This window comes from Ilyonectria robusta (genome assembly GCF_021365365.1).
Source record: "Ilyonectria robusta strain PMI_751 chromosome Unknown BGZ61scaffold_31, whole genome shotgun sequence".
In the NCBI taxonomy this organism is placed as follows: domain Eukaryota; kingdom Fungi; phylum Ascomycota; class Sordariomycetes; order Hypocreales; family Nectriaceae; genus Ilyonectria; species Ilyonectria robusta.
In genome coordinates, this window is record NW_025764465.1 from 490367 (window position 1) to 505124 (window position 14758).

Consider the following 14758-nt stretch of genomic DNA (forward strand, 5'->3'; position numbering starts at 1 on the left):
GCTGGCCAAATTTAATCGGGCAGCCAGCAACGTCGCTCTTAATATCTCTCTATATATCTTCCTCGACCCCGTGGATGCTAAGTTGGCTAGCAACGTATTAGACTCGATATGTCACGAGACTGACTATTACCTTACCCTCCACGAAAACACGCTGACAATGCATATGCGTGTCGGGTTGGGTTCCGCTTAGAGTATGCTGACTTTGCATTTATGCCAGGGCTCAGCATCTAACTTGAAACCTGTGTAGTTACCAAGTTGGGTGCTTTATTAAGCAATTAACTCTGTAACTCATCAGTATTCCCTACTAAAATCAGCTCAAATACTAGTATTTAAAATAATAGGGAACGATAATGAATTAAGAAGCTAGTCAGTGACTGGAGCACCTGACCTATTTTAGTCATCTGTAACTATATCGATTACTCAAGGGGTACCCGTGGATCTTACGGCCTTATTAAATCCACACTAGTAATAGCACAGAAAGAGTGTATGGGTGTTGTTAAGGAACGATGGTTGCAACTAAGAGGGACTAGGATCTTAGGGCTCAAGGTATGATAGTGGATATACCGAAGTGCCGAAACTTCCACAGTAGAACCTTCGATCCGGTACAGACTTGTTCGGACGGATCGAATTATGGAGTTACATTGAAAGTGCCGGGTATGAACCGGCTCCGGTCACGGCAGCGGTAGGTCCCGTGTGTCTCGGAGCGCTCCATCTAGTTAATGTGCTTGAACTAGCGGTCAAGGGCCTGTGTTGAGACCGATTTCATGGCACATGGTACAAAGTTGGCCAAGATGGACTCGTAATATTTCACATGACACACTGGAAAGTAGCTATGCCTCTACGACATCGGTCTGCTGCAAGAATCCCCTTGCTGCCTTCTCGTACGTTACAAACTCCACCTGCGGACCCCAAGCCTTGAGCCACAGGAGCATGCTCTCAATTGTTCCAGCAACATGTGCCATTCCTGATGTATCGGGATGCAAGACCAGCGGGAATACGAAGTCTCCGGGCCCGGCACCGTCCGCTCCCCAGTTCCAGAGCCAGGTGAAGCGGTCTTTCCACATCTGTTCGATGGAAGGGGCTGGAACAAAGCCGTGAGAATTCGTCACGTTGGGCAAGAACTGTAAAGGCGTCATGTCCTCCATGTACCAGTTGGCAGGAATCTCGACGACGGTAGTAGACTGTGGTTGGGCAGACGGATGCATCCACGTGTGTGCGGGTTGAGAATAGTCTACAGTAGCAAGAGAGAAGCCGCCGTCAAGAAGATAGATTTGAGCGTCGTGCCCGCTCAGGGATGAGTCGTAGAGAAACCCCTTGCGCTCGAGCAACGTGATCGTTTCATGGCGGAGCCGGTACAGGGGGGCTCGGAATCCGAGTGGACGTTTCCCCGTCAGGGACTCGGCGAGGGTGATGCATTTGTCCAAGATGTCCTCCTCCTGCTTCGAGTCGAGCTGCGTGCAATCCTCGTGACAGTATCCGTGCAGTGCAATCTCCGCGCCGGAGTCCACGATGGACCTCGTTTCCGCGGGGAACGTCTCCATGGAGTGGCCTGGTATGAACCAAGTCACCTTGTCGGACACGCCCAGGCGTGCAAACAAACTGAGCAGGCGGCTCACTCCGACGCGGCCAGCAAAGATGCCCGTCGAGAAGTCCGAAAGGCAGTTGCGGGGATGTTGTCCGGTGCCCATCCAGGCAGATATTGCATCGAAATCGACTGATACTAGCACCTTGACATTCCGGCGAGCCCCCGGGACTCCTCGGGGGACCTGAGCCAATACCGCTGTGTGCTGGAGCATGTTAATGACGTTCTGGAACGCCTCGGTCGCCTCCGGTCCATGGTCGATGGGGGAGACCTGTACTCGGGCACCTCCGAGTTCAAGCTCTTGGTAAACGGTTTAGTGAAACGTCGTGGGCTGCATGGGAGCCGGGCCGGGACTTACCTTTCCTCATAGTAGGGCTACTCCTTTGAGCCATTAAGAGTCGAGCGACGCTGTAGAAGGGCAAGATCGAACGAGGGATAAATATTTGACAGCACACGTGGGCGCCGGAGGGTCTATAGCCTGGTCGTCGTCTGCAGAGATCGACGCTTATATACGACGCAGCTTCGGCCAAAGGATGCGCGGTCAGGCTGGTTGGTGACGTGGCTTCCCTTTCCCACGGTCAGTGAATTGGTTCGGATAGAGTATACAGGTAGCACGACGCACCAAGCAAAGGCTGGTCAAAGTCGAGCAGAGTAGCCAACCTACAGTTTGCCCCGAACCACCCTGGTTAGAACCTATCCGGGGGAGCCCGAGGAGATTCCTGAGCAGGGTTCTTTTATTGATCGACGACCCTGGAAACATACTCACATCATCGGCCCGGTCATGGCGGCTTCGGCAATGTGGCCAGCGGGACCACGCAGAGCCAAGGCTGACATTGCATATTCTAGTTCTCCATGGGCATGCATGAGGTTAATTACCCCGCCCTAAATCTAGGTCTAGGGCGTGTAGGACGGAGTCTCATATGTTCCGACCTTCTATCCCCTTAGTAATCGGGCTGCCTCTCCACCTTCCACGTAGAGTAATACTAACCTGATCCCAACAGCTCCAAGTTTCTCCGCTTCCTTCTTCCTTTCTCCCACATTATTATTTCTTCCTGGGAGCTGAATTTCATACACTACGAATTGGCATTCCTAATCAGACTCTCTCTCTCCAACATGGCGTCTGTATTTTCTGTCGAAAATGCCAGGGCTCAGTTCCCCGCTCTGGCCAAGAAGCAGATATTTGGCGATAATGCTGGTGGTAGCCAGGTCCTCGGAACTGTTGCAAAAAGGCAGGTAATCTGCTCGACTCCTGACGTTAGCAATTCCATTGACCCTAGGAGATAGCATTTCCCAATACCTCGTCGAGACGAATGTCCAACTCGGCGCAAGCTACAAGACGTCGACCCAGTCCACCGGCATCTTTGACGACGCGTACAAAGCAGCTGCCAAATACGTCAACGCGAGTGTTGAAGAAATAGGTTCGTCTAGGAATAGGAACGGTGTAGCGCTATGTTATGGAGTTGACAAAATGCCTACTGACTTGAGCGACGCCGCCCCTTAGTCATTGGAGCTTCAACAACGCAGGTGCTTCGAAACCTCGCCGCGGCTCTCAAACTACAGCCTGGCGACGAGGTGATTCTCTCTGAAGCTGACCACGAGTCCAATATTGACCCGTGGCTGCATCGTGCTGCCCTCGCCGGCGCGAGAGTCAAATGGTGGACACCTGTTGACAGCAAGAACCCCAAACTGGACCCTGACGCGCTGCAAAATCTCATGACGAGCAAGACGCGTCTCGTTGCTTGCACGCATGCCAGCAATATCCTCGGGAGCATTCAAGACATCAGAGCCATTGCCAATGTCGTACATGAAGTTCCTGGAGCCCTACTGTGTGTGGATGGCGTTGCGTACGCACCACATCGAGCCATTGACGTGGAGGAAATTGGAGCCGACTTCTACGCCTTTTCATGGTACAAAGTAAGTATTCTGTCGGATGTGGCAAGGCTGTGCCAGCCCTATACCCCCGGAAACTGACTTCTGTCCGCTGTGTCGTAGGTATACGGCCCCCACATCTCCATTTTATACGGATCACGGGCGGCTCAGGCTCAGCTTGAATCGCTGGGCCACTACTTCAACCCATCTGGCAGTCTGATGGACAAGTTAGAGTTGGCCGCCGCCAGCTACGAGCTGACGCAGTCCATAATCCCACTCGTTGCGTATTTTGGGGAGGATGTAAAGCAGACGTGGGCGGCCATAGCAGAGCACGAGGAAAAGCTCCAGAAGCGCCTCATTGACTACCTCGTGTCGCGGCCTGATATCACCATCTACGGTGAGACATCAACAAAATCGTCCGCTCGAGTGCCCACTGTAAGCTTCAAAATTCGGGGACGTTCATCACAGAGCGTTGTAGAGGCCGTTGAGGCCATCTCCGACGTTGGCATTCGGTGGGGCCATTTCTTTTCCAAGAGGCTCGTGGAGAAGATCCTTGGACTTGACGACGACGGCGTCGTGCGTGTGAGCTTGGTGCATTATAATACTGGTACGTACGAACACTAGCACTGGACTTTGAGCGTGGTTTTGGATAGCTAACGGGACGTATTGTAGTGGAGGAGGTCGACCAGATTGTCCAGGCTTTGAAAAAGGTTCTAGGGTCAAAGTAGACAACGGAAGAATTGTGTGGCTATGAGAACATCTGCGAGTCCAAAGACGTAACGAATGAAACAAGATTGTGTCTGAGCCCTAGGTCTGATAATTTCGTCAAAGATCTCTCTGGAGATTTATCGGAACCACTAGGTAGATACAATAGCAGCACGTTTAAGTATGACGATGGAGGCGCGTTCAAACAGGACTACTTAGGTGAGCGCTTTTGTGTCACATTGGCAACAATGCTGATTACAATATTGCCACGACCCCATCCACAAGTATCAACTTCAGTTGACAGGCCCTATGTAAGACCTTATGTAATTCAGCGATTTGTCAAGGGAAATGATATATTTGAAGATGTAAATCGACCCGTACAATAAAATGCCCCCCTCGTTAGTTCGTGCAATTTTCATTTAGCTTCAGAAAAGTCTGTTTCTTTCTTGATATTCTACTGATGAGTTCTCCTCGTAACAAAAACCGGGTCTTAAGTATGGTCGTGCAGAAACCCTCGACGCTAGAGGCCAATGCCTCAGCAGGGTAGTGGAAGGCAAGAGAGTAACAGGAAATAAACAGCGCAATAGAGCGGTAAGCTAGGAAACAACGGATAAACTTGTAAAATACTGGTGGAAATATCTAAAGACGATGCCGATTGATTTCCTGGGGAGGACGGTTGCATAGTCGCGATGGAAGCGTCCCCTAGCTTGTAGAGTACGTAGATAGAATCAGAAAAAGTCATGATGCTCAAGGCTGCAATCCGTGCGCCATACAGTTTGGTCTTTGCTTTCCTTCCAAATTATCCTTCATAGGTAGTCACTGCATCGTCACAGCCGCACTTGGGTGAGCGTCTTGGGTAAGCCTGGCAACCCGCGCCAGGAGAGCAATGGTAGGGTGTTGAAGGAGATGGGCAACAGTGATGAGCAGTCCGCGGTCTCGTGCAGCGGCTACGACCTTCATGGCGGAGATAGAGTCGCCCCCGATTCGCAGGAAATGATCGTGGATCCCAATTACCCCGGCCTCGACCCGGAAGATGGCTGCCCACACGGATTGGAGCAGTCTTTCGCGCTCGTTGCTCGGCTGGTCCTTGTTCTCACCAACTCCGTGCAGGGCAGCCATGTCGCTTTTCGAAATGGCTTGTGCTAGCTGTCTGAGTGCCCGCCTGTCGGTCTTGCCCGACATGCTAAGAGGAACTTGGCTGATGGGGATATAGATCTCGGGCACCATGTATGCAGGCAAAGCCGCTGATAGTGCTGATGTGGCGGCCACACGAGCGGCTTGGATAGACTTGATGGATGACTGGTCAAAATAGACCGACTGTCTCTTCGTGTTCGCATATTGGGGCGCTTTTGTGGGCGCAACAAAGGCTGCTATCGCCGTGCGAGCTTCCAACTGTCCGATAGTCACGATTTCCGCCACAACGTCGAACGAAGGGAAAGCCTGGCGAAGGTGGTGTTCAATCTCCCCAAGCTCAATCCTTTGGCCCCGGATTTTCGATTGCGTATCCTTCCGGCCGTGGAGCTCGATGCTTCCGTCGGGGTTGAAAGAGCCCAAGTCACCCGTGAGGTAGAAACGCCCATGTTCATGCCCTGGGAGAAGCTGAGGTCTCCATTTGGGCGTGGCCACAAAGCCGGACTTTGCCCGCCTGTCGCCGATGTAGCCACGGGCGGTGGCGAAGCTTTCAACAAGAACCTCTCCAACGGCGCCAAAATGGAGCAGGTGATCGTGGTTGTCTGGGTGTACAATCCAGGTCCGAGGCCCCGTAGACGATCCAACGTTGCTCGGACTGCTGTGCAGATCTAATCTCTCTGATGCCGTGTCCCAAAGGCCGGACTCAGTGCAACCGTAGGCGTTGATGAGGTGGACGTCGGAGCAAAGAGCTTTCAGGGTATCTCTGTCCAAAGCCTCACCACCGAGGATGACATATTTCAGCGTTGGTATTTCGCTGGGGTTCAGCTGGCCCGCAACCGAGGGGGTGAGAAATGCATGAGTGACTTCCAGGGCTCTCATCTCCCCGTTAAGATTATTCAGTTTGCCTTGCTCGGAGGGGACGCACACACATCCGCCGCCGTAGAGGGTTGCGAAGATCTCGGACACGCTGACGTCGAAGCCGGGCGACACAAAATGCAGACAGCTGGTCTGGTTGTCCATGTACATGGGGGGTAAGAGCTCCATAGCTCCGGTACAGATAGCTGCGTGATCATGAATGACGCCCTTTGGAGTCCCGGTACTCCCGGAGGTGAAGAAGCATGTGGCGAGATCCGAGGGACGAGACGTCACTGGGTGAGCTGGCCACTGATGTGCGACGATCTCTTCAAAGGCATCGACAAAGACCACCGAGGGGTTGAGCTTGCGTCGCATCTCGGGGCCGAGATTAGTAAAATACAATTTGGCCGCGATCTGGAGAAGGATGCTGTTGGTCCGCGATGCTGGGCTTTTTGGATCGATGGGGACAAAAACAGCGCCTGCTTTCAACGTCGCGAGCATCGCCACGATGCTCCAGTAGGACTTTTCCATAATCGACGGGATAAAGTCTCCGTCTCTGATGCCCATAGATCGAAGCATGTTAGCAATCCGACTAGCGTGATCATCGAGCTCGCTGTATGTCAGATGTCCGTCCCAGGCCCGAACAGCAGACGCGGTAGGTGTTTGGCGAGCATGCTCGACAACCACGTCATGGAGGCACTCGTTCTGCTGCCGAAGCGTGCGGCTATTCAACAACTCGAACTGCCGAATGTCGTCAGAGGCCAGAACACTGAGCTCACTGATTCGGCGGCTAGAGTCAATGCTGGGAGAACGGAGACCCTGCCACGCTGCGTAGAACGACTTCAGAAGGGTTCGTGCAGGTTCTGCGTTCTTTGGTTGAGGGTAAAGGATTTGAGCCGTGGGCTTGTCCCGGATGTCTGAAAGTAACAGGATATAGCGAGTCTGATATAGATATTGTCAGCCATTATCACCATAGGAAGTCCCTGCTTGACCTACCCCACTGCTCCACCTGGGGACTGGGATGCCAGAGTTTCTAACGGCAATGCAAAACGTGTCATCCACATCCTGGATCTTGTTCGGTGCAACTTTGAGCTGCTGAGTCTGGAGAAGATCGTCGATTGTGGTAGAGTCGTTGATGTTCACAAGACGGTAGCTGTGCTCCCACTGTCGATCCTGCTCAGACAGAGAATTCAGGATCCATTCGCCAGAGTGATGGTACATGTTGGCGATAATCGACCACAGTGCATGACCCAGTGGGCCAAAGTGATCAACCTCTGTGTCGAGGACCAAGCTCTCCGTGGCGGCATAGTAGCCTTCCGAAGCCATGTTGACTGGGGCTGCTGAAGGCAGAAGGTGGCTGTGCCTCGAAATGATTGAACACTGCTAAGTCGGACAGCTTCTAGTGTACTGAATGGATAAAGAAAGGAAGGCTTCGGGAGTTATGTTCTCTTCTACGGCCAAATATCAACGGTTTTAATGGGTGTTCGTGGTTGCTTTTACAATGACACGGCTATAGCTCGGTACAAGACCCCAGCCAGAATGAAGCAGGGGTCAAAATGACCAATGTAGGAAACCCGTATATCGTGCTATGTTCTCGTTGGGTTACATCTACGCTTCCCCGGATACACCGGAAATGTCGCATTTTAGGCGGCAATAACAAACGCAAACTGTTGTGTGCACGGCGATTCCGATGCCCTGGAACACGGAACTACGACAGAGTTTGAACAGGTCAAGGCTGCATGCCATACGCAAGGTCAGCAATACCCATGGCAAAGAAGACGGTTCCAGGGATAGTGTGTACGGAAATGGAACTGTCACCCGGCCCCTGCGATGGATTACCGTTGCAATCCAATCAATTTCATGCATTCTTGCCCCATATCCGATGTCCAAAACGCGATGTCCTCGGGCTCGGCACGACATTAGGGAACTGAGTTAAGAACAATGCGGCCAGGTGGTTTCAACAACAACTTGCCACGGTTCTTTCTGCCGCGTCAGACTATTCCACCAATGATTAATCCGCCATGCCACTCTTCTACACCGCTGATCATGTCGCCAACCCTCACAGTCATGCCGAAGAACGAACGGTTTCGATAGAGTTCCCCCGTGCATAACAGCCGGTATTCCTTGCTTCGTAATATCTACAGTGTTACAACGTAGCTCCGAGATTATTCCGTGGTGTTGATGGCGACAGCTCGTATAGACCTTGTGATATGTACAATAATTGGTTTACCGAGGCATGTGTATTATGTCAATCATCTCCGTCAAGTCACCGAAACCCAGTCCTGAAACTAGCCCCACTGGTCAGCAATGGTCACCCCGTCACTGCATAGTTCCATCGGCACATTGAGACGGGACTAGTTGGACCATGGTTCATGATATCGTTCCGCCAAGAGTCTGTCCCTCTGGCCACCACAAGTTCTAGACCTTTTCCCCTCACCTTGGCGGTCTTCCAGGGCGAAACGCGGTCCCGAAGGTATCCCCGAGTGGTTGGCAAGGTCGGCAGACCAAGCTGCGATGATAGGGGTACATACATGGAACTTGGCTAAGATGGACTCTGTAGCTTCGGAAACGTTTGAAAATTGTCTCGGAACTTTGAGAGCACAATCATGGGAAGGTTCCGGTTCGGGACATGATCAACGGTATTGTATTGTGCCAGTTCTTGCAGACATGCCAGACCCACGAGATTACAATTGATGAGTGGCATGAGACAAATTCGTTTGATCCCAGGCACAGTGGCGTACTGCAGCCAGTAAACAACTACATGAACATGAAGAGTGAAGTCTACAGGCTTGCAATCATCCAAGGACACAGCGTGATTGCACTCACTCTACCGTTACTCCCATCCCTGCTTCTCAATCAACCACAACTCGCTGAACCGGCTCCCCTCCGTTGCCGCCAACTCCCTCGGGCTGCCCGTCTCCACGACTCGTCCCTGGTCCATGACAACCACAGCGTCAAAGAAGTCCATAACCATCTCCAGCCGGTGCGACACCATGACAATGGTGAACTCGGCGAACTCCTCCTTGATGATCTCCTGCATGACCTTTTCCGTCTCGCGGTCTACGCTAGAACTGAGCTCGTCCAACAGAAAGATGCCGCCGCCACGATTCCCGCGGAGCCTGTGCTTGGCCCTGCGGCGTAGGACCGCGCGGCCGAGGCTGAAGAGCTGCTTCTGTCCGGCGCTGAGGTCTTCGCCGCTCATGCCCGCATGGACTGTTCCGCGCTCGTGGACGAAGCCCGTGAGCTGGACCGTCTGCAGCACGGCAAGGCACTCGAGGTCTGAGGCCGCATTGAACGGGTCCAGGTTGTCCTTGATGCTACTCCCGTCGGGGAGGAAGACGGCGTCTTGCGGCACGGCGATGATGCGACGGCGTAGGGTGGAGCGGTCGATACGGTGGAAGGGAAGACCGTCTATTTCGATATTCTGAGAGCAGGAGGGAAGGGGGTCCAGGAGACGTAGAAGCAAGAGTATCACAGATGATTTACCGCTAGTAATATGTCACAACTAGGCTCCTTTGATGATCATTACAGCGGGGAGAACGTACCTGCCGGTTCTGCCGCAAAGGGCAACCTTTTGGGCGGGCTCAATGGACATATCAAGGCCGTTCAAGGCGAGAGTACCAGGGGTCTGGATCGTGCTATCGTCGTCCGAGGAAGCGGTCTCAACATCGCTTCTACAGCCTCTCGTCAGAACCGAACTTGTGTTGAGAGTAAGTAGACAAATCGATATACACTTACCCATAGGATGCCGAGACACCCCTAACCTTGATTCTGCCTTGATCTGGCCACTCCTCTGGCAGTTCCATGTCCTCACCGTCCAAGTTCTCGGATTTCACCTTTTCGGAAAACGTCTTGATACGTGACACGGCACCGATGGACGTTTCGACCTGCGTGTAGTACCGAATGAGCGTAGAAATCGTCTCGCCCCAGGTCATGAGTGTCACGAGCGAGGCGCCAGCGAAGCCTGAACTAGTCCTCAACTGCGTTGCCAATGTCACGACCATGACGGATATAACCATGACGACAAGCTGCAACGACAGCGCCAGCCACTGCTGGATCATTGCCAAGAGATAGGCGGGCCGTTGGGAGGTGTTGAGGAGACGCTGACTATATCCAATATACTGATCCGTCCAACCGAGGGCTCGGATGGTCGCGAGTCCTTTGATGGTGTCGAGGAAATGAGCACTTTGCAGGGTTAGTATTTAGACAAAAGCCACTGCCATACCCACCAAGGCCAACTTACTACAGGGGACTTTTCGCCTCCAGGTCTAACAGTCGAAGCTGCCTAGAGGTTCGGAGATAAAACCTCTGCAATATGTAGAGCACGAGAATGATGGCAGGATAACTGATTGCCAAGTAGGGGGATCCAATACCAACGACGATGGCCATCATAATGGCGTCAAAGCCTTGGGTCACCACGTTAAGCAGGGACATTGGCAGTTCTCCGTCAATAAGAGTCATGTCTTGCGAAAACAGATTTGTTACGACGCCAGAGTCAGTCGTGGTGAAGAATCTGAGCGATGCATTGATAACCGTCTGCAGGGCTTGCTGGTGAAGCAGGGCGCCGGACTGCGTCGTCATCCAGATGACGACGGACATACAGCACGCAAAGAGTGCAATGACCTGGAGGCCCCTAAGCATGCCAAAGATTCCGATGTAGAATTGCCCAGACCTGTCAAAGGAGTCTTCAGCCCAGTATGTCATCCACAGAGTTGGAATATTGCGGCCGACGCCGAAGAGAAGACCACTGGCCAAGCACGTCGCCGTGGCCCAGCCGCTGATACTGCCCAAGTAATGGGCGTAAACTTTGGTATCTCCCGTTGCCCTTGACTGTGCCTGGAGCTCGGCCGAGATAGATGCCACGCGTGCGGCTCTTGGTGGCGCGGCCGGAGTAGGCTCTTCGAGGGTGGACGCCTGGGACTCAAAGTCTCGGGTATCTTGAGTAGATGAGACGCCTAGGCTAGCGACGTACTTGTCATCCCGCGAAAGGTCTGCAAAAGTACCCTCCTCGATAAGTGTGCCATCGGCGCCGAGGGCAATGATATGGTCCGCAAGAGGGAGATAACGCACCGCGTGCGTACAGAGGAGAGCAGTCGCGTTACGGCGCCGAATGAGGCCTTCAGGACCGAAAACACGTTGAAATACCTCGCTTGCCGTGTCGTTGTCCAAGCCACTCAGGATATCATCGATTACCAGGAGGTCGGTTTCGAGATATAGGGCTCGCGCTAGCGACAGCCGCTGCTTCTGACCCCCGCTGAGCATAATGCCATTGCTTCCAATATTTGTTGCATCTCCTTGAGGAAGTATTGCCAGGTCTGTCTTGAGTATACAAGCGTTAATAATCTCGTCATATCTTGGTTGGTTAAATACCGAGTGCCCGATGATGTTGTCTTTAATCGAGCCGTTGGACAAGAACGGAGTTTGCTCGCAGTACCCAATCGCCGCTTGTCCCGAAGGAAATACCACCTCTCCACTACTCACTGGTAACTCGCCCAAGAGAGCCTTACAGAAGGTGGACTTTCCAGACGCCACGGGGCCAACGACAAGGGTGAGCTTTGAAGCGGGAACGGTGACGGTTATGTGCTTCAGTATCGTCTTATCAGCGGCCCAACCAAAGCTGCCATCGATTATGGAGATTCTAGGATCCGCGGCGGCCAGATGTTTGCGTTGATTTGACTCCATGTCCGTCTGGGTTTTCTCGTTGAGCATGGCTTCATCGTGACCGGCAGGAGGCCTGTCACCAAGAGGCTTCTCGCCAGGAGTTGCAGGAGAAGGAGGAGCAGGATATGATGACGGCTTTCGAAAGTCGACGTGTGGTGCCGCTTCTAGGAATTCCTGAATCCGTCCCAAGCATACAAAACCAGCAACGGTTGGCGGTACAGACTGGAACAGCTGGCCCAGGGGATTGGTGATAAGAGAGATGTAAGAGAAAGAGGTAAAGATCCTCGTCGTGTCCAGCTGCTTACTGGTGAAGCCAAAGGCGACAACGGGAGAGATGGCGTTGGGGATGTAGGCAGCCGTAGCCGTAGCAATCAGAAGCCAGCGGAACTGGTTTCCGACATTCAGCTCGTCCACTCGCATCTTTTGAATGAAGTCGCTAACGGGGGCCGTAATGCCAGAGATGCGAAGGTACTTTATGTTGGAGATGACGTTCGCCGTAAGTCCGACACGCGTCTGGATCCGACTCATCCAGCGGGACTGCCTCTTTCCACTCAGCCCGGCAATAACGAGTGTGACAGCGACACAAAGCACGATAACTACAACAGGCGAGATGAAAGCTGCGCCAAGTTCTCGCTCCAGCAGCCAGCATCCAACCGCAACTTCGATCATGTTGGCCCAGAACTCGTGGAGACCGTGGAAACCCTGAAGGATGCGCTCAATGTCAGTGCTCATCAGTGTGAGGGAAGCCGCATCACCAATGTCGGTAATCTTGGTCTCCGTGGTCTTCTGGTAGATGAGCGCGACCAGACAGCCGCGAGCCATATACAACGCCCTCTGATGAAAATACCAGTAGAGGGCATCCGCAATAGCAATCCCGGTGTATATCAGTACCGCCGCGCCAATCAGGCCGTACCCCGTGTTCTTAGAGGCATCCGTGTCCTGAAGGTAAGTGAGGAGGGAGCGGATGAAGAATGGCTGGCTATAGGTGAAACCAATCATGGCAACCCGTGGTGCCACTGGCAAGAGCAGCGGGACAGTGAGAGTCTTGGCCAGCGCTTTTGCAAGGCCAAACCGCTTGTCGTGGTGGGGTGACTTCTCAAACTTAGCCGCCAGTTTTCCTTGCAAGGTTTTCGAGTCCATGCCCCGGTCTAGGGCGTACAAGTCATCAGGAGATAGGATGCTGTGATAGCCACGGAGGAAGAGGTTGCTCAGCCAGAAGTAAACTCCGAGACTGAATATGCCGCTCATCTCTTCAGGGCTATGCTCGTCGACGTTCCAGCTTAGCCATCTCGCCTTTCTTTGCGACTCGAGAACCAGGATGACCACTTTGACAGCAAGTGTGGCTGTGAAGAGGCTGGCAAATCTTGTGGCCGAAGGAGATTGTGCTATCAGCCAATGGGTCCGGGCCTGAGCAATATCGAGTAGGATCTGGAGCAGCAAGTAGCACACAAGGAGTGCGGACGGTCTCGGAGCCCTCGAGTGTTCGGCAAAGGAGAGTCCGGCCATAAATGGCATGGCGAGGAAGCCCAGCGTAGAGGCGGCAATGGCGAATGCGTCGAAGCCTGTGTCATTGGACGTCGCGGATAGGATAAGAAGCGCAAGCTGTAGAGTCGCAGATACGGCGATGGAAATCTAACACGCGTTGACTCAGTACTGGGACAAGAAGATGCCTGAAATCGGATCCCATATGAGGGTCTCCCTACCAGCTTGGTAAACTGTTGCAGCGTGCCGCTGACGATTCGAGGCTTTACGGCCAGCCATGCTATGCGAGGCAGTGTGAGAGCGATGAAGACGGCCGCCGGGAGGATTGCGAAGAAAATGCGCTGGAAGCGGAGGGTAAAGTCGAAATCACCACGACATCCCTGGACCGAAGGGCCGAAGGAGTTGTCGTTCACGCAGGTGGACACAGCCATCGTCCAACGTTGACGTGTCTATACCGGTGGGATTAGCAGAGACGGGAAGCCTTGGTTGCGTCGGTTTGATTGAAGTTCGTCGGGTAACAAATGCGTCTCCGCTGGGGCAGGGGATGCAGCTCGGCTCAGTATTAAACAGATGAAGAGATGATGAATACGACTGCCACCCGCTCTATGTTGGGTGAACGCAGAGGTGTAAGTCAGGTGCCTCGGTAACTGACTAACTCTGTTACTAATCGGCGTTCTATATAAAAGTCGGTTAAAATATAAGTATTTAAAGTTACAGTATAAAATTTACTAAATAACTAAAAATATATTATATAAATTGTATTTTTGAATTCTCTTTAAACTAATAATATACTTATTATATTATAAAAATTATTGTAATTTCTAATTTTATTATTTTAGCTAATATAAGTTAAAAATACTAAATAATTCTATTTAATACTAAAGATTTTAATGAAAATAGAATTAAAAACTAAATTTACTTATTGGAATATACTATTATTTTATTATTTTTACCAGAGTTATAAAGGGATTAAAAAGGTACCTCTAGCTAGAAAAAAAGCATGGGAAAAGAAAAATAATAAACACAAGATTTTTGATAAAAGCTATCACCCTGACGCGTGCTCAACAGTACGTACTACGAACCTAACGCCCCCCCTCAATAACAGACGCCGGAGGCGACGGGTCGGGGTGTTACATACTCACGAACAAGGGTATGCGGCCTATCCTTGTCGGTATGGATGGTGCCGTTTACCAGCCGGATCCCCGGACCCACCCTCGCATGGTTCAAGGTTGAATGGGCTCGGAATTCGGAGCCGGGCCAAGTAACCCGATTCGAACTACAGAAGGAGGGGTCGTCGGCGGCTAAATGGATAACTTAGAGAGAGATCGACGATATAATGTTTCAGAAACCGAGTTGACGAGAGATCAAACCATAAAGGAACTCGCTTCCTCGTCACCGCCCTACCTCACTGACGTACTACATCGTATCATGCCATACTCCGTACCTAGGTACACAAAACACCCCAGCTTCCGA

The 14758-nt window shown here is 52.2% G+C and overlaps 4 protein-coding genes across 4 annotated transcripts; 1 reads left to right on the plus strand and 3 right to left on the minus strand.

Moving 5' to 3' along the window:
* Window positions 1-830: 830 nt before the first annotated feature.
* Window positions 831-1950, minus strand: BGZ61DRAFT_539018 (uncharacterized protein; the record flags this gene model as incomplete). Its single annotated transcript, XM_046254724.1, has 2 exons — window positions 831-1882; window positions 1941-1950. 2 exons carry the CDS (start codon window positions 1948-1950, stop codon window positions 831-833), a joined length of 1062 nt encoding a protein of 353 aa, XP_046097209.1.
* Window positions 1951-2623: 673 nt separating this feature from the next.
* BGZ61DRAFT_431660 (pyridoxal phosphate-dependent transferase) lies at window positions 2624-4497 on the plus strand. Its single transcript, XM_046243859.1, has 5 exons — window positions 2624-2811; window positions 2867-3000; window positions 3084-3496; window positions 3575-4058; window positions 4124-4497. The coding sequence occupies exons 1-5, from the start codon at window positions 2696-2698 to the stop codon at window positions 4177-4179; spliced, it is 1203 nt and encodes a 400-aa protein (XP_046097210.1). The 5' UTR covers window positions 2624-2695; the 3' UTR covers window positions 4180-4497.
* A 475-nt stretch (window positions 4498-4972) lies between these two features.
* On the minus strand, window positions 4973-7468 carry BGZ61DRAFT_539020 (uncharacterized protein; the record flags this gene model as incomplete). Its single annotated transcript, XM_046254725.1, has 2 exons — window positions 4973-7084; window positions 7139-7468. The coding sequence occupies 2 exons, from the start codon at window positions 7466-7468 to the stop codon at window positions 4973-4975; spliced, it is 2442 nt and encodes an 813-aa protein (XP_046097211.1).
* Window positions 7469-8975: 1507 nt separating this feature from the next.
* On the minus strand, window positions 8976-13716 carry BGZ61DRAFT_510072 (ABC transporter; the record flags this gene model as incomplete). The annotated part of the gene is made up of 5 exons (XM_046252041.1): window positions 8976-9630; window positions 9688-9840; window positions 9881-10327; window positions 10386-13435; window positions 13507-13716. 5 exons carry the CDS (start codon window positions 13714-13716, stop codon window positions 8976-8978), a joined length of 4515 nt encoding a protein of 1504 aa, XP_046097212.1.
* Between the last annotated feature and the right edge of the window lie 1042 nt (window positions 13717-14758).